This window comes from Indicator indicator, chromosome 6 (genome assembly GCF_027791375.1).
Source record: "Indicator indicator isolate 239-I01 chromosome 6, UM_Iind_1.1, whole genome shotgun sequence".
NCBI classification, from domain to species: Eukaryota; Metazoa; Chordata; class Aves; order Piciformes; family Indicatoridae; genus Indicator; species Indicator indicator.
The window spans coordinates 29,560,889-29,585,832 of NC_072015.1; the positions used below are offsets into that span (position 1 = coordinate 29,560,889).

General features: G+C 47.1%; 2 protein-coding genes across 4 annotated transcripts in view; both read right to left on the reverse strand.

The window, feature by feature from the left end:
• Window positions 1–3,740, reverse strand: part of ANKRD12 (ankyrin repeat domain 12) — a 58,670-nt gene extending 54,930 nt beyond the window's left edge. For all 3 annotated transcript variants that reach the window (XR_008489123.1, XR_008489122.1, XM_054381872.1), the window contains exon 1: window positions 3,586–3,740. The gene's annotated coding sequence lies outside the window, so the exon portion shown is untranslated. The remainder of the gene's footprint in view (window positions 1–3,585) is intronic.
• A 4,707-nt stretch (window positions 3,741–8,447) lies between these two features.
• Window positions 8,448–23,132, reverse strand: NDUFV2 (NADH:ubiquinone oxidoreductase core subunit V2). The gene is made up of 8 exons (XM_054381525.1): window positions 23,026–23,132; window positions 21,061–21,126; window positions 17,225–17,287; window positions 17,017–17,133; window positions 13,601–13,769; window positions 11,404–11,513; window positions 9,852–9,928; window positions 8,448–8,632 (listed from the first exon to the last, which is right to left on the reverse strand). Exons 1-8 carry the CDS (start codon window positions 23,065–23,067, stop codon window positions 8,539–8,541), a joined length of 738 nt encoding a protein of 245 aa, XP_054237500.1. The 5' UTR covers window positions 23,068–23,132; the 3' UTR covers window positions 8,448–8,538.
• Window positions 23,133–24,944: the final 1,812 nt, after the last annotated feature.

Sequence of the window (24,944 nt, forward strand, 5' to 3'; positions counted from 1 at the left end):
CTTCATAAGGTTCAAAAAACTGTCAGAAATAAGTTGTTCTGAGTGTGTCCATTAACACTATGGTAGCAGGTTAATCATTACATATTTTGGGACCGATAGTTGCTTCCAACTTTAGAGAGGATCAACTGTGCTGGTCTTCCAGATGATTTAATCAGCCTAAGATCATCTAAACATGGTAAATCAAGGTCGATGGAGGTCGAGGGAGGTTCTCCTCCCCCTCTGCTCTGCACAAGTCAGGCCACATCTGGAGTACCACATCCAGTTCTGGGCTCCCCAGTTCAAGAAGGACTAGGAACCCTGCTGGAGGGATCCCAGCAGAGGCTATGAAGACACTGAGGCAACTGGAGTATCTCTCTGTAGAGAAAACACTGAGAGACCTAGGGCTGTTTAGTCTGGAGAAGAGGAGGCTAAGAAGGGATCTTCTCAATGCTCATCAATATCTAAAGGGCAGGGCCAAGAGGATGGGGCCAGACTCTTTTCATGAGGAACAGGGAAAAGAACAAGGGGCAACAGGTACAAACTGGATTCCATCTGAAGGCAAAGAAAAATATCTTTACTGTGAGGTGACAGAGCACTACAACAGGCTGCACAGAGAGGTTGTGGAGTCTCCCTCTCCAGAGAGATTCCAAACCCACCTGGCCAACGTGCTGTGCATGACCCTGATTTAGCAGGGGTGATAGACTAGATGATCCCCAGAGGTGCCTTCTTACTCATCATGCTGGGATTTTAGGATTCTGTTTAATCAGTTCAACAAGTATAATTTGTTTTCATACATCTCCGTATGCCAAATATTGAGTAAAAAGCCAACAGCTGAGCCATTTCTGGGTTCTCGGATTGCCTCCAGGACTTTGCATCCAGTTAAATTAAAGCTGCAACAGTTCATGGGCTTTGTAGTGATCTAAACAGACATTAATTGTGCAAAGAAGCTGTTAATTGAGAGCATGATTGATGACCTCTAATTTAAGAAAAATAGGTACTAAATTTTTAGTGTATGCTTTTAATCCTATGGTAAGTGGTAATCATAGAATCATAAATGGTAGGGGTTGGAAGGGACCTTTGGAGGTCATCAAGCAAACCCCCCTGCCAAAGCAGGATCACCTAGGGAAAGCCACAGAGAAGCATGTCTAGGTGTGTTTTGATTCTCTGGAGAAGGACACTCCACAACCTCTCTGGGCAGCCTGTTCCAGGGCTCCAGCACCTTCAGAGTAAATAAGTTTTGCCTCATATTGAGGTGGAACTTCCTGTGTTCCACTTTATGTCTGTTGTAGTAGTACTCCCTTCAAATAATGCCAAAGAAAACTTCACACAATCACTCACTCCACCTTCTTTGAGGAAAAGATCTTTTAAAAAGAAGTTATCTGTTGTACAAGCAGGCTGGAAGAAACCATAAAAGAAGTTAAGCTTGTTGCACAGATCTTGTTTTGTCACCCAACATCTGTCCTAAGCTTTGCTGTCTGTAATATTTAGAGTTTAGAAATAATTTTGGATCATCCTCCAGATGGAAAAAGAACACACAAAGGGACGGTAATGGAAAAGCCAAAATCCTTATGTCTGAAAGCCTGAGTTGTCATCTTTGCAAACCAACTGAATGCTCTTGGATCAACTGTCTGCACCCAGGAACTACTAGAGAAAAGCCAGGAACTACTAGAGAAAAGCCAGGAAATCAGAAGAGAGACTCACATATGGTGCAACAAAAAATTGACATCACCACAAGGATGCCACCATAGTTCTTGGAGCACAGAGGAAAACATTGGCATTGTCTGTTATTTTAACTTACAAGACACGGGAAAGGGGAAGTGTGGAAGAAGGAAAAAGACACAGATAGCCAACAGGGTTGCCATCACCCTCCAATGAAGCATTCTGCTGCACCTCAAACCTTCAGTTTCTATTTGAAGAGACAGTGTCTCAGCCTTGCACAGAAACCTGCTCATTCACACAGAGTGAAATTAAGGTCCCCAGTTGATCAAGTCACAAGGTTAGCTAAGAGTTTAAGTTTCTGTCTAAAGAATGAAATGAGTGACACCAAACATCTGTACAAACCTCAAACAATAGCAGGTAAAATGCCCTGACATCTCACATCATTTTGAAGGTCTGTTACTCTGGGGACTATTACCCTCTGAAGTGTTGCAGAAGATTACAGCAGAAGGAGGGAAGCAAATATAGGATGTGAGTAGCTCACCAAGTCCGCACTTACAGTAACCAAGACATGAGGACAGCCAAGCTGTCATCAACTTGCATACTGAAAAACACCCAAATGCTCTCCAAAACCAGAGAGCAGAAGTGTTCCCTCACCTTCAAATCATGACATGTCAATAACAGTGGATTATTTTAATACAAGTTAATGATTTCTTATAGACATGATGAACTCACCCTTTCCTAGTGTTCCAAGATTAAACATTTTTTTCCTGGAACATACGGTCATCTGGACTGTTCCACATCTAACTGACAGCTTTTTGTTCCTACAAGCATCACAACTTACTCTCTTGACTTCACTAAAGAGCTGCTTTATCCCATAAACTACCTTATAATTCAAAGGTATAAATTCAGATTTTCCTCCACACCCCCATGGCCCACAGAAGAAAGGCGGAGAGCACAGTGGCAGCATCCAGGCAACGTCTACAAGACCTCTAGCTGATAACACTGATCCTGAACAACTGATTTGATTTGAAGGGGATTTGAAAATAAACTAAAACAATTCCATTTCTTAGCCGACCCTGAAATAAAGGCTGAATGTCAGCAGCAGTACCTGCAGAGTCAAGGTTGAACTAGCACGAAGAACTGTGCATCTGAGCCTTCTCGTCCTTCCTTTGTTGCAGGTGTCACCTGTGCTCCACCTCAGCGCTGCCTTGTGCTGGCACACGGGGCCAGCTCAACCCTTCTCTACTGCCAAACAGCCGGGGCACCCCTTTAGCGTGTTACGGCAGGCTAGAGCCGAATAACGGCCAAACGCGTCACCCCGGGCTCCCGGTTTGACGAAGGCAAGTTGCCCCGCGGTGGGGTGGCACGGCCCAAATCGGTGGGGCAAGTCCTGAGGCTGCAGGGAGCTGCCAAAATCGGGAGGCGGGGCGGCGGGGCGTGTGTCTGTGTGTGCGCACACCGCCATGCCGCCCTCAGCACCCGGCCGCCCGGGCAGCCCCCGCCACTGCCACCTCCCTCCCCACTAGGAAACCACCGCCCAGGTCCCCTGCGCCCACCGTCCCTCCCTCCATCCTGACCCCTTCTCACCGGACGGCGGGGTAGGGGCTGGGCTCAGCGGGGCGAGAGGCGCGGCCGCCAGACGGTGACAGCGGCGGCCATGGCTCCCGCCGCGCCGCTGACAGGCTGACAGCGGACAGCCGTTGCCCGCCGCCGCCGTGCCTCCGGCGCAGGGTACTGCGTGGACAGGCCCGGGGGACACACACAGACGCACCGTCCTCTGCCCGGGAGCGCAGGGCAGCGGTTACACCTCCTGAGGCGAGCACCGGGTGAGGGGTCCCCGAACGCGTTCGGAGAGACGGAGTGGCAGGCACCACGGCGGCAGCAGACAGGAGCGCGAGTCCCTCGCCAGGAATGGAAGGGGTGGTAAGGGTGCTCTTCGATCCTTACCTTCTCCCGGGAGCCAGCGACGGGACGTGTCCTTCTTCTTCTCCCGCCGTTTCCCCCGATCCTCTCTCCGTCAGATATCTGACAGGGGAGCGGCTGCCACTCGCTGTTACCAGCGGTGCCCAGAAGGGCTCTGGCTCAGCCGTGGCCGCTGTAGGGTTTGAAAACGCCCCTTCACCTCCTCTCCCTCCCGCCCGCTCCCTCCCTCCCTCTGCCCCTGCGCTGCCGTTACCGCTGCCGTTACCGCTCCCCCCCCTCCCCTCCCTGCTCCCCAACGTCGCCGCCGGAGCCCAGCTCCGCCGAGCTCCCATTGGCCGTGCCCCGCCCACGTGGCCCTCGCCCAGGGCTCGGGCGGGCAGCGCCGCTGCCAGCGTTACACCGGTGTGTTGGGAGGAACAGGGCGGTTGTGGGCGCCTGTCTGTGAGGAGTGTCAGCGCCCCGCTCCCTGCCCCAGGGGAGACGGGCACATACAGCGCCTCCTCCCTCGTCCCCCCACTCGAATAACGGGCTCAGAGCGTGCCGGAGGTGAGGGTGTGTGTGTAAGGCAACAGGACGCGAGGACTGCGCAGGCGCTGGCCAGCCGCGGCCACTGGAACTTTCTGGAAATGGTGGCACCACTGCAGCTCGTATGGTTGTGGGGTGAGGGGGAATGAGAGCCTTCGAGACCTCCTCAGCGGGACGGGAACTGACCTAGTGATACCGGCGGGATCCCTGCCCGCTCCACCGTGCCGGTGGCGGCCGCTCCCTCCCCGGGGAGGGGTTTTCCGGCGGCGATGGCGCAGTGAGTTTTCAAGGGCGGTGCAGCGCGCATGCGTGGCCCGGGAGCGGCGGCGCTTCCGAATGAAGCGGCGAGCGGTGGATACGGGCGGCTGAGGAGAGACTGCTGCTCCCCCTGGGTACGAACCACTTTATTTCTTAGCATACGCGCTTTGACGGGGGCTGAGAGGATATCTGCGGACCGGTAGAAGGGTCCTCAGCTTTTGGGGGAAACACTACGACCCAGGTGCATGTGGTGCAGTGTCGGAGAGCCTTAACCTCAGGGGATCATTCGCCTTCAGGGAACCCGCGGAGAGAGGCTGTGGAAGGACGATCTCGCTGCGGCTGACGGCCCAGTCCGGGTTCCGCCCCTCCGGCCGCTAGCTGCGGCAGAATCCCACCGATTTGGACTCCTTCTTTCCAGCCCTTCTCCATGGTGGAATCCCTCGAACCTTGCCTTCCGTCGCTCCCTCCTAGGTCTTTATATCCCGGTGGGTGCAGGCAAAGAGCTGCGGGGCCTCTGCGAGGTGCATGTATCCCCCAGCCCCGTCCAACGTTTGGGCCACTTTCCAAGTTTCCAAAAGAGTGGGTTTGGAGTGTCTTGCTTGCCCAAATAAGCCAGATGTCATATAAGCGCATCAGAGGGGGTTACAGAAGTAGGCTGATGTTAGTTGCTACCTTGAAAATGGGTCATTCATCTGCATTTGTGAAAGGTTTTGCATCTGCTTATTAAAATAGTACTGTATGGTAAGAAATTGGGTGGCTCTGTACTCGTGGGTTCTTGAATAACAGGTGTCTGTCAGGTGTACTGTTTTGAGGAGGCAGCTAAACGAAGCCCTTCAATTTAGAGTAGTTTTAATTGCCATGCTCAGTCTGCTACTGGATTACTTTGCTGATTGTGTAGAAAGCAGGAATTCCTTTAGTATTTACTGTGCAAGTCAGGAAAGGTTTTTTTTTTCAGAATTAAAATATTACTTTTGTAAAGGTCACCTATTCAGGCAAACTTCTTTTAACTTGCTTTCAAAAATCTTACTGTACCAGTGCTGCTACAAATCATTTGTATTGGGAAAATAACTGATGTGTCCTTTTGATGCTGTTTGCACGCCGTCAGTACTATTAGCTGAGCAGGAGCAGGTAGGACAGCACCTGTTACCATGTAACAAAGTGAGCTGTGTTCACTGCATATTCTTTCATGTCAGCTGATAGGAGAAGGAGTTTCATCAGCAACATCTTGTGCAGCAGATGCTTATATTTGATAATACCTATCAATAACTAAAAAAGATGGTTCTTTAAAGCTTATATAAGAACTATTGTTTCTTATATAAGAACTACTGTTTGGACTGGTAGGTGGCCAAGAAGGTGCTGGAGTGTGTCTAAAGAAGGGCAAAAAAGCTGGTGAGCAGAGGCATCTGGGGTTGTTTAGTTGGGAGAAAAGGAGGCTGAGGGGAGACCTCCTAGTTCTCTACAACTACTTGAGAGGAGGTTGGAGTGAGATGGGGGTCAGTCACTTCTACCTAGTAACAAGCAATAGGGCAAGAAGAAATGGCCTCAAGTTGTGCCAGGGGAGATTTTTGTTTGGTTATTAGGAGAAACTTCTTCCCCCAAAAGATTAAGTCATGGAACAGGCTGCCCAGGGAAGTGGTGTAGTCTCCAACCCTGGAGGAATTTAAAAGACCTGTAGATGCAGTGCTGAGAGATGTGGTTTAGTGGTGACCAGGCCATGCTGGGTAATGGTTGGACTTGATGATCTTAAAGGTCCCTTCCAACCAAAATGATTCTATGACTAACAAAAAGCATCAGTCAGTTAATTCCTTGTTGCTACCCCTCTGTTAGTCACTTCTCCTTGTCTCTAGCAGCCCCTCCCTTTACTTCCTATTTCAAGATAGAACACTGTTCCAGAAAACACCTGTCTAGAAGTGTGTGTAGGTCACAGAAATGTTACCCAACATTGAACACATCAATGGGTATCTAATGGAGTTTCCTGTTACTCCATCCTTCTCATTTCTTCCATCCTTACCAGAGGAAAGAAAAAACTCACTCTCCAGTGGATTCTTTGCATGTCTTCCATGTTCTAAACGTCGTTTTGTCTTCCAGGACTGTACCTTAGTATCCTCTCCAGATAGCCTACTTTTCATTCCAAGATATAGGACATTCTTTGGCTTCTACTTTTACATTTAGAGAATTACTGGAGCATGTCCCTCGTTCAGTAAAAAGCAGGATGTGGAGTTTTTTAGTCATTGATATCAATAAAACAATTGGCAAACTTTTTTTGATGTAGAAGCGAGGACGGTAAAGCCTTCTGTAACTGATGAAGCAGAGAGAAGACTAATGGTTATTTTTTTCTTCAAGTATTTCACAGTCCTAAAGCTACCTTAAAGGATGCCATTTAATTTTAAACAGTGGTGTGTCACATCTGTACCACGCAAGGTTAATGTGAATTATCCTTTCCTAGTCAAAGGAATTGGGTGACTTGTTGCACCGAAATGATGGATGTCCTTGCCAAAGGAACATCATCAACCTGAGGTGGCATAAACAAGCTAGGTGAGATAATTGCAGGGAAACATGTAGGTAACAAAATTTGACTCAGAAGAGGAGACTAGTTTAGAGAAGTACTGATAATCAGCATGCACTCCATTATTTCAAACATTTTCTTCAATTTTTATATATGGGGAGAAATAACCTCAATTTACACAGATCAGTTCTTAAAAGTGGATGACACAGCAGTAAGGTCAGAGGAGGATCTGTGACTCATAACTGGTTTCATACATTACTCTTGGTCATGTAAACCATTCTGCTATCTTCTGTCCTCTCCTACTCCCATACCTTGGCTGTACTGAATAAACTTGTTCAGGAAGTGGTTTCTTGTTGCTGTTCCTTCTTTTGGTAGAGAGTACTGCTACTTGGGGATTTCTTGTAACATGATAAAAAGATAATTTTCACACTTTTCCTAGTCATTGAATGGTAGTAAGAACTAGAGTCAAGAAGAATCACCTCTTACTGAACCTGCTGGATTTTGTACACAGCACAGCTTGGATCCTGTTTGGGTTTTTGTTTTTAAATTGCAATTAAAAAATAATGTGATGAAGTTTTGTCAGATCATTTCACAGAATCACAGCATGCCAAGGATTGGAAGAGTCCTCTAGAGATCATCCAAGTCCAACCCCACTCCTAAAGCAGGGTTACCCAGAGCAGGTTGTCCAGGATCACAGTGTCCAGGCAGGTTTGGAAGCTCTCCAGTGGAGACTGCACTTTGGAAAGCCTGCTCCAGGGCTCTGGCCCCCTCACAGCAAAAAAGTTTTTCTTCATGTTTGTGTTCCCGTTTGTGCCTGTTGCCCCTTGTCCTGTCACTGAGCACCACTGAAAAGGATCTGGCCCTCGCCCTTTAACTATGAATGAGCATTGCTAAGATCTCCTCTCAGGCTGCTCTTCTGGCTAAACAGCCCCAGGTCACTCGGCCTTTCCTCCTCACAGAGGTGCTGCAGTCCCTTCCTCAACCTCACAGCCTCTGCTAGAATCTCTCCAGTAGTTCCCTGTCTCTCAAACTGGGGAGCCCAGAACTGGACCCAGGACTTCACTAGGGTAGAGCAGCGGGGGAAGGAGAAACATCCTTGATCTGCTGGCCACACTCTTCTTCGTGCATCCCAGGACACAGTGGCCTTTTTGGCCATGAGGGCAAATTGCTGGCTCATGGTGAACTTGCCCACCAGTACTCACAGGTCTTTTCCTACAGAGCAGCTTTCCTGCAGGTCAACACCTGTACTGGTGCAGGACTCTACACATGCTCTTGTTGAACACTACAAGATTTCCCTCTGCCCAACTCTCTAGCCAGTCCTGGTCTTGCTGAATGGCCACATAGCCTGATGGGATGTCAACCAGTCCATCTCCTTTTGGTTTGTTTCCTTGTGCAGTTGCCAGGCTTGGAATTAGTCATTTTTGGTGCTTCTTCAAAGAACCTTAGGAAAAGTTGAAAGAATTTTCAATGATTAAAAGACACAACTTTCACTTGCCTTTTCTAAGTTGTCTCTCAGTCGCTTTCCAGTCTGCAAAACCCCTTATTTAGAATTGTTATTACAATTTGTAGGCATTATTCTAATTGCTGCTGCTTGCTTCATTTTAAGAGTATTAGAATGTACATGATTTTACTGAGATTAAAATTACTTTATTATAATTTCCACAGTTCATTTTATATTACAAAAATCCTCAGAGGTCAGGTCGAACTCCAAAACCTGGTCCTTTGGGTGGTTCAGTCAGAGAAGTGAGGCCTCCAGCTGGCTCGCAAGAAAAACGTCCACTTCTGAAAAACAAAAGCAGATTTATTCCTCGCTAGTTGTGTTCTCACCACAGATACTGCAGAAAAGATAGTTACAAATCTGACTTAAAGCTGAGACCACTTCTTTTTCTTCCATTTTTTCTACTTAACCTTGAGGAAAAACTGCAATACTATGCTGAGATCAAAAGGGTTCCAAACTCAAGTAAAAGTGACAGGTAGTTTTGCAACTGAAATGCAAGACAGGAGCACTGTTTTATTTTTTCATAGGCTGGTTTGGGTTGTAAGGGACCCCAATGATCCATCTAGTTCCAACTCTCCTGCCATGGGCAAGGACACCTTCTACTACACCGCGCTGCTCAAGGCCCCGTTCAGCCTAGCTTAGAACACTTCCAGGCTAGGAGACTCCACATTTCTCTGGGTAACCTATTCCATGCTCACCACCCTCATGGGGAAGAATTTCTATTTCTTCTTAATGTCTAGTATCAATCCAGCTTTTTCCAGTTTGAAGCCATTACCCTTGTCCTGTCACTACATGTCTTTGTAAAATGTTCCTCTTCATCCATCCTGTAGCCCCCTTCAAACACTGGAAGGCTGCTTTAAGGTCTGCCTGGAACTTTCTCTTCTCCAGGCTGAACAAGCCGCAACTCTCAGCCTGTCCTCACAGCAGATGGCTTCCAGCCCTCATCCTTTTTGAGGCCTCTTCTGGACCTGCTCCAACAGGTCCATGTCTCTCCTGTGCTGAGGACTCCAGAGCTGGACCCAGCACTGCAGAGTGGAGCAGAGGGGCAGAATCTGCTCCCTTCGCCTGCTGCCCTCTGCTTTAGATGTAGCCCAAGACAGAGCTGCCTTCTGCACTGTAAGCGCATTGGTGGCTCATGTTGAGCTTCTCATTATTCAGAATCCCCAAGTCCTTGTGAGCATAGCTGCCTCTTCATTCTCCACCCAGCCTGTATTTGTGCTTGGGATTGCCCTGACCCAGGTGCAGGACCTTGCACTTAGCTTTGTTGCAGGTCATGAAGTTGGCACTGGCCCACCTCTCAACCCTGTCCAGGTCCCTCTGGATGACATCCCCTCCCTCCAGCATGTTGACCACACCGCACAGCATGGTACATATGCCATCCTGATCATTAAATTAATGCTTTTTAGTGGAAGGTTGTGAACTCAAAACACTGGAAAAGGAATTTAGTTTCTCAACAAGATTGGCCTTGAAGCAGCTGGCCAGTATTACACAAATACAGCATACCTTGGGCCAGGTTTGGGAACTTTGCCAGCCTTCAGCTCATCGATGATGTCTTCAATATCTTTAGGTGTCAAATCTTCCTGTGAAAACAAAAGAACAAAACCAAAATCACTGACAAAATAGGGAGTCAATAATTGTGCCAATTGTGGGAGATAGTGGCTCTCTGGTGTGATCCCAGGAGGGGCAATTTTTATCCTGTCCATTCACACACACACTGGTTTAAAAAAAATAGGAATGCTAAAACCCATCTGCCATTTTAATTTTTTTTTGTTTACATATAATTGCAGAAATTGTATTAGAACTAAATGTTCATGTGGGTCACAAGAAGAATTTCTTCCCTGAAAGGGTTTGTTTAGGCCTGGAACAGGCTGTGCAGGAAAGTGGTGGAGTCTCCATCCTTGGAGAGATTGAAAAGCCATGTAGATGTGGTGCTGAGGGACATGGCTTAGTGGTGACCTGGCAGTGCTGGGTTAATGTTTGTACTTGATCTTAACCTTCTCTTCCAACCCAAACAACTGTGTGATTCTATGATGTATAACATGGGGGTGTTTTTAGGTTTCTTGGTGGATCAGTGAAACTGGGGCTCTGCCTACCCGCTGTACACGTGCCACAGCAGATACTGCAAAGTGCTGTCAGCTGTGACAAAAAACGTGGGTATGGTTCAAGAGAACAGTTGTCAGAAGATGAATCAGATTGTGATAATAAAATATTTTAAAAATAAGGGGTTTACAAAGGTGGATTCAGTCAATACATTCATTCAGGCTGTTGGTCTGATGGCATCCAAGTGAGCCAGAATTCAAAGATTCCCAGCATGGTGGAGGTGGAGGGACCTCTGGAGGTCATCTAGTCCAGTCTCTCTGCTAAAGCATCACCAACAGCAGGTTGCCCAGGGTTGCCGTGTCCAGGTAGGATTTTGGAGACCTCCACAGAGGCAGTCTCTACAACATCTCAGAAGTCTACAAATTCAAAAATAGTGTTAAACCAGTCCAAGATTTCCATCAGGCTGCTTTCAAATGCTTAAATTCCCATTTAGAAGCTGGAGACTGATGGGGAGGCCACCAATGCAGAAGAGCATCACCCCACTCATATATATCAAGAGTGAGTGAAAGAAAGGAAAAATACACCCGTGCACTGTCCAGGAAAAGGCCAAAACCCAGGAAGTTCTGTGTGGCCTGTCCTGGATGACCCTGCTTTAGCAAGGGTGTTGGGCTTCATCTTCAAACGTCCCTTCCAACCCCTACCATTCTATGACATAAGGAAAAACTTCTTTCCTGCAAGGGTGCAGGTGTCCTAGAGCAGGCTGCCCAGAGAGGTTGTGGAGTCACCTTCTCTGGAGAGATTCCAAACCCACCTGGACACTGCAGCCCTGGGCAGGCCACTGCTTTAGCAGAGGGGTTGGACTAGATGATCTCCAGAAGTCCCAGCTGCTCTAGGTTATACACTGACCCTGCCAACAGGAATTTGAAATAACCAACCAAAATGTCAGAATGTGAAACTAGTGAAGATAGAGCCCAGCACAGAAGTGTGACCTTTCATAAGGGACTGTCATACTTACGTAGTAGTTGTCATTGATTTGAACCATGGGTGCATTGACACAAGCACCCAAACATTCCACTTCTATCAGTGTGAAGAGCTTATCAGGGGTTGTTTCTCCAACTTTTATACCTAAAATAATAAAAGAATGTTAGGATCACCGATGGCTGCTGAACAAGATTGATAAAACATCACTCTCAGTCTCCTTATTACTTGTATTTTGGCCTAAAAAGCATTTGTGTAGTTATATAATCTTTCTAAATGTGTCCAAAAATGTTTCCATTAAACAAAGGATTCTTTTGAGGCCTTGTTTATCGAGTTTTTCAGGTACAATTTATTGCCAAATAGCCATGAAATGATCATTCTAAGAAACAGAACTGCTCTATGATGAGAGGAAATGGCCTCAAGTTGCACCAGGGCAGGTTTAGGTTGGACATTAGAACAAACTTATTCGCTGAAAGGGTTCTCAAACCCCAGAACAGGCTTCCCAGGGAGGTGGTTAAATCCCAGTCCCTGGAGTTGTTCAAAGGCTGAGAGATGTGGTACTGAGGAACAGGAGCTAAAATAACAACTGAGCCTGAACCCAACAACATTCTCTGTGGAAGGGAGGATGCTGGAATGCAGTTTTCCTTCACAGTTATTAGAAGGGGAGAAGAGAATGAGCAGCTGTTCTGCAGCTCTTAACCACAGCAGTCCTCAGGCAATGTTAGTGCAACTTGATAGAATGGGAAGAGTTGTTAGTTGATCTTAACCTCTCTTTTCCACATAACCACCCAGGGAAGAGGAAAAAACCCACCCCACAAACAAATCTCCCGAGTTCTTCCTACATCTCACAGGCTGCAGCCTCAATAGACTTTTTCCATGGAGAATTTTTAAGTTGTAATAACATCATGCTTACTATCCAGAGGAACCTGAACAAGCTTGGAAGGTGAGACCATGCAAATCCCATGAGGTTCAACAAGGCCAAGTGTGTGGTCCTACACCTGGGTCAGGGCAATCCCTGGTATCAGTCCAGGCTGTGGGATGAGGGGATGGAGGGCAGCCCTGGCAGTGCTGGTGGGTGAAAAGCTGGACATGAGTCAGCAATGTGCACTCACAGTCCAGAAGCCAACCACATCCTGGGCTGCTCCCCAGCACGGGGGTTGGACTTTAAAGGTCCCTTCTAATCCAACCCATTCTATGATTCTGTCACCTTCAGTGAAAAACACCTCACACAATTTCCATATAGCATCTCTTAAAAATCCTATTTTGAATCTATTGAAGTGCCACAGCAGTCCAATTCCTCTCATATATAGGATCATAGAATGGTCCAGGCCAGAAGGGACCTCCAAAGATCATCTAGTCTGACCTCCCTGCGGTCAGCAGGGACAATCCTCAACTAGATCAGGTTGCCCAGGGCCTCATCAAGCCTCACCTTGAATATCTTCAGGAAAAGGGCTTCAACCACCTCCCTGGGCAACCTGTTCCAGTGATCCACCACCCTCATAGTAAAGAGCTTGTTCTTAACATCCAATCTAAATCCGCTCTTCTCTAGTTTGAAGCCATTGCCCCTTCTCCTGTTGGTGCAGGCCTTTGTAAAGTCTCTATCCTTCTTGTAGGCCCCCTTCAGGTACTGGAAATTTGTTATTAGGTCTCCCCAGAGCCTTCTCTTCTCCAAGCTGAACAACCCCAGCTCCCTCAGCCTGTCCTCATACCAGAGGTGCTCCAACCCCCTGATCATTTTCATGGTCCTCCTCTAGACCTGCTCCATCAGGTCCATATCCTTCCTGTATTGTGGGCTCCAGATATGTACACAGTACTCCATGTGAGGTCTCACCAGAGCAGTGACAGAATCACCTCTCTGGATCTGCTGGCCATGCTGCTTTCATGCAGCCCAGGATGTGATTGGCCTTCTGGGCTGCAAGCACACATTGTTACATGGGACAGTGCATAATTTCTTAGTCCAAGAGAGATGTTAAAAACATCCATTTCCTGTAAATTTTCCTTTACAACAACTTTAAGACCAGTAAAAGGCTTGCCAGACAATGGCCTTTTCTGCTCTACTCTACACTGACATCTTTAAAGAATCAAAATCAAACCTGACATTTGAAGAAGCTAGTGCCTATTGACTAATGATTTCAATCTATTTACAACTCTACTACTGTCCCCACCACATGAAGAATTTTACTTCAGTATCATTAAGGGGAAAAGTAAATAGGTATTCCAAATCTGTGTCACACCAAGTTTCTTCTTAATGGCTTCCAAAATGCTGTCAGAGTCCCGCAGCATGCAAGGCGTGGTGGTGCAGACCTGGATGTGGTACTTCCCCACCGGTTTGCGGTTGTACATGGTGTAGAAGGTTGCTACCTCGTACACCCTCATGGGAGGCATTTCCAAAACTTCAGCTACCTGTAAGGAGAGCACAGAGATGCATCAAATCCTCACAGGGCAGCAGTACAGGTAGTCAACAAGCTATTTCAGTCAAGTCACCTGTCCTCTGCCTGCAGCAAGGGATGAGAAAGAGAGAGGGAATGGCTACCAAAAGCACAACTGTGTCCATCTTGAACTAGTTGGGTGGATGAGGGGAGAGCAGTGGATGGCTGTTGTAGGGTGCTCCAAATAGAGGAAGACAAAGGCACGAAATTCCTCTCCTCTGCCCCTGGAGGCTTGAGCAGGGAAAGGTAAAAAGGCACCTGTCCTCCTGCCAGGAGCTCAAGTCCCATGTGCATGTTCACTTGTGGGGAAGCCCACACTGGGAGCTGAATTGTGATTGGCGAGGCTCTTTGCACCCAGTATATACTGGCACTGGACACTGTCTAGTGAAATCTTAGAGTGACCAGAAGGTGGTCTCAGACTCATTTTTGGACTCATTTTGGGATTGACTAGATTTGTGGTGAAATTGGAGATTAGCCTGCAGCACCCAGACCTGGCTTCTCCCCAGACCTGCGTCCCCTGGGTTCCTGCTTCCTACCTCTGCTGGAGCGACCCTGCCGGCACAAACTGCGGCTGTTTGCTGAAAGCACATCAGCAGTGCGGCCTGGGAGCTGTGTCTGGAGACGCTTTAATTTTGGCGGGTTCTGTTTTCTTTGGATTTATGCCATGTGATCCACAAATTGGATTACAAAGCTTGCAGTTCTGGAGGCTGCCACCAAGGAGAAATCCAGGGACCATCTCCAAATTCCTACTCTACCCTCCTGAGTAAAATCTGGCACCCTTGGCTTTTCCCTAGGGTCCTGGCTTGCCTCTGATTTTATAAGTGGGGTAAAGATATTTTGTGGCTTAGCCTTTTCCATTTTCTGAATTCTCTAAATTGAACTAAACTTGCCTATAAGCATCCTTGTGGAATTCTTGACCAAACAGAACCTGTAAATAAAATTTAACTAGTTTTGTACATAATTTTGGGGTGGGGGTTTTGGCAAAATAAAGATAACTGTATTTTTATAATTCCTGCCTCATTAAGTTATTCCCAATCAAAACAATAGGGTCTATCTTGACTTCAGCAAGCCTTCTGATACTCCCCTAACATCCTTCTAGGGAAGCTTAGGAAGTGTGGGTTAGATAAGTGGACAGTGAGGCAGATTGAGAACTGGCTGAAGGGCAAAATTCAGAGGGTTGTGATCAGAGTCTAGCTGGAGGCCTGTAGCTAGTGGAGTTCCCCAGAGGTCAGGACTGGGTCCAGTCTTGTTCTACATCTTCCTCAGTGACTTGGTGGAAAGGACAGAGCAGACCTTCAGCAAGTTTGCTGACAATACAGAATGGGGAGGCGTGGCAGACACCCTCTCAGGCTGTGCTGCCATTCAGTGAGACCAGGACAGGCTGGAGAGTTGGGCAGAGGGGAACCTCATGATGTTCAGCAAGAGCAAGCGTAGGGTCCTGCACCAGTACAGGTGCGGGGCTGACCTGCTGGAAAGCACCTCCACAAAGAAAGACCTGGGAGTGCTGGTAGACAAGTTTACCATGACCAGCAATGTGCTCCTATGGCCAAGAAGGCAAGTATGTCCTGGTGTGCATTAAAAAGGCTGTGACCAGCAAAGTTTTCCTTCCCCCTCTACTCTGCCCTAGTGAGGCCACACCTTTAGTCCTGGGTCCAGTTCTGGGCTCACAAGTTCAAGAGAGACAAGGAACTGCTGGAAAGAGTCCAGAAGCAGCTACAAAGATGCTGAGGGGAACAGAGCATCTGAGGAGGAAAGGCTGTGAGACCTGGGGCTGTCTGGCCTGGAGAAAACTGAGATCTTCTCAATGCTTATCAATATCTAAAGGGCAAGTGTCAAGAGGATGGAGCCAGACACTTTTCAGTGGTGCCCAGTGACAGGACAAGGGGCACAAACTGGAACCCATGAGATTCCACCCAAATGTGAATAAATTCCTTCCTGTGAGGGTACTGGAGCCCTGAAGCAGTCTGCCCAGAGAGGCTGTGGAGTCTCCTCTGGAGAGATTCCAAACCTGCCTGGACATTGCAATCCTGGGCACCCTGCTCTGGGTGACCCTGTTTTAGCAGGGGGGTTGGTCTGGATGATCTCTAGAGGTACTTCCCAACTCCCACCATTCTGTGTGATTCTGTGATTCAGGTGCCAATTGGAGTCACCCTACTCGAAGACAAGCTCCACTACACCATGGATTAGCATATCAAGGAGTTCAACTCCCTTCCAGCATCTAGCATCACACACAAGCTAGGTGTGAGGAGCCAGGTGGCTTCCAGCTTTCTCTGTCAGCTCCAGCTCGTCCTGCACTTGTGCTCTATGAATGAACAGAACTTGTACTCATCTGCCCACACTAACCCACATCAGCCTTTTGGGAAGGGAATGCTTGGGGGCTGGTGCTACATTCACCCAACTCAGACACAGCAAGTCTGTGTGTGTCTGTGACACACTACAGCTGGGCTTAGGAGCACCACAGCTACATCTGCAGGTTGGTGTCACAGCCAGCAAATGGGGTGAAGCATGATCTCCACAGAGCCAGTTCTGGTGCGTGCCCCTGACCTCATTAACCTGGACCCCTGGCCAACTGCTCCAGTGCAGAACTGGCTGTTTCCAAAAGCATAATTGGTTTATGTTGCAGTAGCAAATAGACCACAGAGAATATCTGTCCACTTCAAAACCTTCAGATAAGTGGTCTCTTCATCCAAGCACTAAATGATAGAAAAAATAAAAGGCCTCAAATCACACCAGAGGAGGTTTAGGTTGGATATTACAAGTTTTTGCCCCAGATGGGTTGGCAAACCATGGAGCAGGCTGCCCAAGGCAGTGGTGGAGTCCCTATCACTGAAAGGATTTAAAAGACATGTAGATGTGGTGCTGAGAGATGTGGTTTTGTGGCCAGCTGGCAGTGCCAGGTTAATGGCTGGACTCAGTGATCTTGCAGGGCTTTTCCAACCTTAATAAGTCTGTAATTCTATGATTCTAAATAAGGCTCATGAATTTTTTGTTTTCTTCTGTCTATAGTTTTTAACAGTGGGCTAACAGTCTGCAACAACGCAAACCCCAAGTTCCTGAATCCCTTTTATCTTTTCAAATGCAATGTCACAGGGAACTCTCACAATTGTGCTCTACATGTAAATCCCACATTACTATGACTTGATGAAACAAGCCAATATTCCATTAAGATATTTAAAGAACACAGTAAAATCAGGTTTAAAAGATAATGAAGCACTACGTACCTTGTTCATAGCTGATATGGGCAACCATCCATGCTGCCTTTGGGCCAGATCCAGTACTGCCATGACAGCTGCTGACTTGTGTCCCCCTGGGTAGTTGTTTATGATAGCTTCTATGCGCTTTTTAGATGCAAAGAGGGGATAAAACAATCAAATCAGCACTGATCCCAAAGAAAAATCTGTGCATTTAACTTATTTTTTGTCTTCTTACCTTTTGGTTTTCTGGTGTGAACTCAAACGGAGTATCTGGGTTGTTTTCAGGACTGTCTCTGTGCTTCAGGAAAAGAAAAAGGAAAGGTGTAAAAAGAGTTGACAGGAAGTTATTCAGGACAGACTTACTGGGGTGAAAAAAAAAATCTCATGAGACAGAGTTGATTTGCTCAAATAAAATTGATAAAAATTTCATAGTACTCAATCATAAATGACTAAATACCTCCCAGAAAGTTATCAAAAATATCAGAAATGTAATAACTCTTTAAAATAATGCCTTATTCATGTTATTTCCTATTCCAAAAATGGTTTCTTGAGCAATACAGTGGTGTTATGAGAATAGACATTTTTAACACTGTTAATACAACTTGACAATTGTTGGTGAAGGTTTTCTACACATTTTAATGAAGTTGTCAGAAAGAGGCTGATGGAAGAAAAACTGACTGGAAATGCTGCACAACTTGGAACTTCCCTCCCCTTCTCCCCTTACAGACCTCCTTCTTTTTAGGATATCAGTTGCGGAAACCCTAGATCACAATTAAGGATACAGTAGTGGAAGAATTAAACCACAGTGGCTGAGGTTCAAAAGGACCTCTGGTGGTCAGCTGTACCTAACCCACCCTGTTCAAGCACAGTCACCCAAAGCTGCTTGCCCAGAACCATATCCAGATGACTGCTTCTGAACATTTCCAAGGTAGGAGACTCCACAACCTCTCTGGGTAATCTGTACCCCTCACAGGAAACTCAGTGACCCTCACAGGAAAGTAGTTTTTCCTCAAGTTCAGATGGAACCTGTGTTTCAGTTTCTGTCCACTGCCTCTGGCCTGCCAATGGTCACCACTGAAAGGAGCCTGGCTCCACCCTCCTTGCACCTTTGCTTCAGGTATTTACGGACATTGATGACATCCCTCCTACTCCAGCCTTCTCCAACAGTCCCAGCTCTCTCTGCCTTTCTTCATCTAAGAGATATGGAAAGAAAGAGTCTGTTAAAGGCAGCCTGTTCCAGGGCTCAACCACTCTTTCAGTGAAGAAATGTTTCCTAATGTCCAATTCTCAATCTTCCATGGTGCAACCTGAGGCCATTTCCTCTTGGCTATCACTTGTTACTTGGGACAGGAGACCAATCCCCACCTCACTTCAGTCTCCTTTCAGGGAGTTGTAGAGGGCAAGAGGGTTTCCCCTCAGCTTCCTTTTCTCCTGGCTAAACAACCCCAGTCCTCTCAGCTGCTCCTCACAAGACCTGTGCTCTAGCTCTTTCACCAGTTTCATTACCTTTCTCTGGACCTGCTCCAGCACCTCAGTGTCTTTCATACCACAAACCCCACACTTAACCCACTTAAAACATACCCCCACAATTTCCTGTGCTTTTCTAGGAAAGATTCTGTTGCAGAATACAAAGAAGACAATGGCGCTAGTAAATAAACAACTGCAAATCACAAGGAGCCAACTAAACCACACAACTTTACTTTTCTACTTCCCTTTCACTATTTTTAGCCTCCACCTTCCAGCAAATAATTTAAACAGCTAGATGAATCTTGAAAAATGCCTGGAGTATTCACACAGCTTCCTATACCAGGCACCAACATCCATTAGCATGCCAAAGACATCTCTTGCCTGTCTTCACCAATTTCAAACTGCAATTGAAGCTTCCTAAGTTGTCAGCCTATGCCACTTCCTCTACTCCTTGAATACCAGCTCTCAATGTCATCAACACCTGCTGGGGATTCTGGAAAAGTACATTTGGCATGTGCTGTAATTCCATGGCCAGGTTTGAGCTACACCAGAATCAATTCTGGTCAGGGATTTGACTTCTCAATTCAGTTTCTGCTCAGTGAGGGCATTTTCTGAAGTTCAGGGCAGGATTCCACAGCCAGAGGCTGCTTCTAGCACTGCTAACACTGATGGGAAAAGTTACTGCCAAGGGCTGGGCTGCAGCAAGGCTCTGGCTTAGACCTGCTCCCAGACAGACCAAGGGCATTGCCACATCTTGTGCCCCACCCTGGGGTGCAAGAAGTCAGAGGTGGCATCTGTGAGGAGGATTGAAGAGGACAGGTGACCCTCAACTGACCAACAAGATATTCTGTCCCATGGACATCATCTTCAGGATTGAGATGAGGGATCACCAGGATCAAGCCTCTTCTTCAATGGCCAGTGTTCGAAGAGGATTCTGCCTTCCCATTAAGTGTGTTCCTGAATCTAGTTCCCATCTGCTGCTGAATCCTTTTGGGGACTTCCTCAGTGCCTGCCCAGCATCACTTGTGACAGCGACATCATTGCCATCAGGGGTTGGGTTTCATACTGCTTTGTATCTATTTTTGTGCATTTTATTATTATTACTTCCATTAAAGCTGTTTCAGTTTCCTTTCCCAAACCATCAGTCTGGTGGTTTTCTTTTTCTTCCTTTTGGGAAGGGAGAGGGGTTCATAGTGAACTTCTGGCCCTCATCTCTAGTGGCTGGCTCAGCCCTCACCCCTCACACCCCACTAAGTTTATATTATGAGGAAAACTGCAGAAAAGAAACACAAATCTGCCCCAAAATCCTGAGCACCTGCTGTCAAAGTGATCAACTCTAATAACATGCTGACTGCTACATCAAATGTTGGGGAAGTGACAAATCCTTCAGCAGTTACACTATAGACTATCCAAAAAGCTCTGAATGGAGAATGGGACAGAATCCACCTCTCAAGGTATTTCAGGCTCTCTTTAGAGGTAGACAGACATCACATCTGCTTCACACATGGAAACTTAATGGCTTTTCCTATGATAATACCTAATAGCCTCAAATACGAATCAAGATGCAACATGCTACATCACATATATGAACAGGAACTACTTTTCAACTCCTAGTAATCAGGGCAACACCTTTAGCTAAGGGTAATTCTGAGGCCAAGAGTCCCATTCAAGAAACAGAGCTTGCAAAAAGTCTCACGAGCTTCAATTACAAACTCAATTGAGTTAAAAAAGGGAACAAGAACTGGTTGATAATGAAATAAAGTTTAAGCGACGTCTCCTCTGCAATCACACACAAACGCTCCTAAGGTCCCTATTACTATGAAAAGGCAAGAAACACAAAGCCAAAAGGTAGAGTCCTGCACTTGAGGAGGAATAACTTCCTGCACCAGTACAGGTGAGGTGCTGACTTGCTGGGAAACAGCTCCATCTGGGAGTGCTGGTGGACAAGTTCACCATGAGTGAGCAACATGCCCTCATGGCAAAAAAGGCCAGCGGTGTCCTGAAGCACATTAAGAATAGTGTGACCAGCAGGTCAAGGGACGTTCACCTCCCCTCTGTTCTACCCTAGTGAGGCCACATCTGGAGTCTTGTGTCCAGTTCTGGGTTCCCCAGGTCAAGAGAGACAGGGAACTACTGGAGAGAGTCCAATGGAGACTACAAAGATGCTGAGGGAACTGGAGCATCCCCATGAGGAAGAGACTGAGAGACCTGGGGCTTCTTAGCCCCAGAAGAGCAGACAGAGAGGGGCCCACTGCAACGTTTATAAATATCTAACAGTTGGGTGTCAAGAGGATGAAGCCTGCTCACTGTAATCCTGGGCAACTTGCTCTGAGTGACTCTGCTTTATCAGGGGTTTGGACTAGATGATGTCCAGAGGTCCCTTCCAACCCCCATCATCCTGCCATTCTGCGAAAAACTGCAATAAAACCTTTCAATACTCTTAACACAACTCCAAGGAAAAGCTCTACTAAAAACAGGTGTCTTTGTAAACGCCAACAGGCTTCTATAAGCAAGGTCCTGCACATCAGCAGCTTTTCGACTGAATAAAGGAGATACAAACTCTTCTTACACACTTCCCTTACATTAAGAAAGAAAATTACTTACCACAAACAAGGCTCCTCCACTGGCATTGCGCACTGCTGTTCTGTGTATGTATCGGACTTGTCTCACCTACAAGCAAAATAAAGTAGGTAATGCTAGTAGTTGGTAATTTACACACTGCTAGTGGTTGCTTTCAGACTCGACTCCTACCTGTAAGCCATTAATTCCACTGTGACCACTAATATTTTAAATTAAGGAGAGACTATTAAAGTCTTTTCTGTAGTATTTGGAGAGCAATTTTAACTTGCCTTGACCATTTCAGTGTAGAAGTTAAAGGGTTTAACTTCAACCAGATAATCCTCTGCCACTGCTTAAGAGCCTTGAATACAGAATCTTATCAGTCACTTCAGGAAGGATTTTCCTGAGGTTCTTCTCCAGTAAGCATTTACTGAATCCTAGAATCACAGCATGGTGGGGGTTTGGAAGGGACCTCTGGAGATCCTCTAGTCCAACCCTCCTACCAAAGCAGATTTGCCTAGAGCAGATTGCCCAGGATCACAATGTCCAGGTAGGTTTGGAGTTTCTCCAGAGGAGACTCCACAGTCTTGCTGGGCAGCCTGCTCCAGGGCTCCAGCACCCTCACATGAAAGAAGTTTTTTCTCATATTCAGGAACCTCCTGGGTTCCAGTTTCTGCCTGCTGCCCCTTGTCCTGTCACTGGGTACCACTGAAAAGAGTCTGTCTCTGTCCCTGTCCCCTTGACACCTGCCTTTTAGAAGTCAAGTGGATCAAACCAGCAAAAATACAGTCACAGGGTTTGAAATCCAAGCCTAAGTCTGAGGGAACTATAGCCCCTGCTCTCCTGTAAGAGCAACACGATCAGCTCAATCTTTTCAGCAGCATCTCCTGTAGTTTCACACCATGGATGCATTATTTCTCTGTCATATGATCAGTCCTTTCAGGAAGCATTTGATTTACTATGCAGTTACGTGTATATTGTTCTATGTATCCAAACACTCTTTGCTCTGCACTTTTGGCACACCTTGAAACAGTGTCTAGAAAAGCAACTCATTCGCCATTCTGCGTCAAGAGGCCAAAATGAGCTCTGGGATAGAGGGATAACTCTGTGGGCTGCAAGCTGGTCCCAAGTGCCACTTTTCCCAGCAATGTCTCAGATGTCTTTAACAACTGGGTAAGAAACACATCAAATGAACTGCACTGGCAGGCCAACTTGAACGTTCTCAGTGAGCAAGACAGAATAGAAAATTCAGGCAAAAGACTTAAAAGTGTAAGTACAGCCTGAAAATACAACTGCAATTCTGCAGGCAATGCTGAAAGGAACATATAAATATGGATGTGATGTTCTGGTACCATACTCGGTGCTAAATAAATGTAACACATATGCAGTGTTCCTTCAAAAGGAAGCATTTCAGGTGAAACCTCTTTCTTTTAGCCAAGTATATTGTTCTGAACGTTTTCAAAAAACACACACCTGTAAATTTTAAGGTTGAAGAAGAAACAGAATGAGCCCACGGGTTTTTGCCCTGCCCTAAAGGATTCTAATTGGTGTGAATAGCTGATTGAGAAGCGAAAAATAAATTAGGGGGTTGTCTTCCAAAGGTTATTTCTACACAGACAGGCAAGATAAAAATTTTATTTCCACTTGGGGAACTCCCCAGTAACCTCCAACACGCACCAAGCAGCTCCAGAGCAGGCAGTGACAGGCACTGGATGCCAGGCAGCGCAGCTCTACAGCTGGTCAGGTAACTCGGGCAAGCTCGGAGGGCAAAGCAGACATCCAGCAGCCACGCCATTTCACCGGCTGTTCCAAGCCTTTCTCCCCCGAGGCCCTGCCATGCCCTCCCTCGGGGCTCAGCCTCCTGCCTACCTGCTGTGAGGGTAGCACCAACTCTCTCCTCTCCCCACCGCGGCCTCCCACCTCTCCCTCGGCCTCCTGCAGCCAAGCCCGGCCCCGTCCCGCGGGGATAAAGCGCGTCGGCCCCGCCGGAGCCGCAGGCTCTCCACTTACCGTGCCTGCAGCCGCGGCCCGCAGCGGAGCGCACAGGTACATAGCGGTGGCGGCACAGCAGCAACGACCCCGTCCGCCCCTGCCCTCTCCTTGCGGCCTAAGCTCGCCCTCCGCGCGGCCCCAAGGAGACGCAGCCCTGCGCATGCGCCGGAGACGCAGCGCCCGCGAGAGCGCGCTCGCCGCGCTGGTGCACGCTGCGTCCGCTCCGCTGACAGGGGCAGGGCGGCGCTGGGCGCGGCGCAAGGACCAGCCTGGCTTCCTGCCCGGAGAAGGGTCCGCCAGACTGAGCTGGCATAGCAGCACGGAGTCGTTTGGGTTGCAAGAGAGCTTTGAGATCATCGAGTCCAACCGTCAGCCCAGCACTGCCAAGTCGATGCTAAACCATGTCCCCAGCACCACATTTACGTGGCTTTGGAACTCCTCCAGGGATGGTGACTCCACCCTGTTCCCGGGCTTGACAAACCTTCCAGGGAAGAAATTTTTCCTAATGTCCAACCTAAACCTCCCCTGGTGCAACTTGAGGCTCTTCCTTCTTGTCATAGAATCCTAGAATCCTAGAATTATTACAATTGGAAAAGACCTCCAAGATCTTCAAGTCCAACTGTCAACCTAAGGCTGTGGTGGCCATTAAATGATGACCCGAAGAGCCATGTCCACACATTTCGTGAACACCTCCAGGGACAGTGACTCCACCACTTCCCTGGGCAACTTATTCCAATGCCTGGCCACTCTTTCAGTAAAATTTTTTTCCCAATGTGCAACCTAAAACTCCCCTGGCACAATTTCAGGCCATTTTCTCTCATTCTATCACCTGATTTAGGGAGAACAATCCCCACCTCTCTCCAATCTCCTTTCACACAGTTGTAGAGAGCAAGCTGCTGAACCTCCTTTTGTCCAGCCTAAACAATCCCAGTTCCCTCAGCTGCTCCTGACCCTCAGCTGTTCTCTAGACCTTTCACCACCCTCATTGTTGTTCTTTGGACATGCTCCAGCACTTCAATGTCTCTCTGTGATGCTCTCTATGAACCTCCCCCCTCTTGCTTGTAGACATGGCACTTTGGGACACTGTTTAACGATCATCATGGTGTTAGGTTGACAGTTGGACATGATGGTCTTAGAGGTCTTCCAACCAAAACAATTCTATGATTGCCAAAGGGAAGAGAAAGGGAATAAGGGAGAGAGAAAATATGTCCCTTGCCAACAAGACCACCCCTCTCAGAGTATGCACTATTGATTTTGTAGATGCTCTTGCTTTAATTAAAGGGGAAGAAGGTATAGACCAGTCAAGAAGCACTAGCAATAGATATGTATAGGTAGGAGGAGTAAGTTAATGAGGCATGCATAAATCTGGAAATAGGTGGAATACCACCTAGCTCCTGCCTTTGTACAAATGTGGGATAAATAAAATACCTCTGCTCTGTGTCTGCATTGACTGTTGCACACCGGGTAAACTACCTTGCTTTTGGGATAACACCCTGTGAGTAGATTTGTGCTCTCCATAACTGTAGCTGTTTCAATACCCTGTAACACTTTAAATTTCACATTTATGCGGAAGTACGTCTCATATTAATAGTGAAAGTGGAGATGCAGTTAAGGTTAAGAAAGAATCTTAATTTAAACTGTCCTTTCTTCCTGAGAAGTGGTTAAATCATCGTCCCTGGAGGGTTTAAAAGATGTGTAGATGTGGTGCTGAGGGTAATGGTTTAGTGATGGACTTGGTAGTGTTGGGTTAGTGATTGAACTTGATGATCTTTCTCAACCTAACCAATTCTGTGATTCTATGTAACAATAACATAAATATACCCATACAGATAGACATTTGTGCTGGGAAGGAAATAAACATAGGTGGTATCACAGAATTGCAGAAACATTCAGGTTGGAAAAGACCTTCAGGAACATCAAGTCCAACCTATAACCCT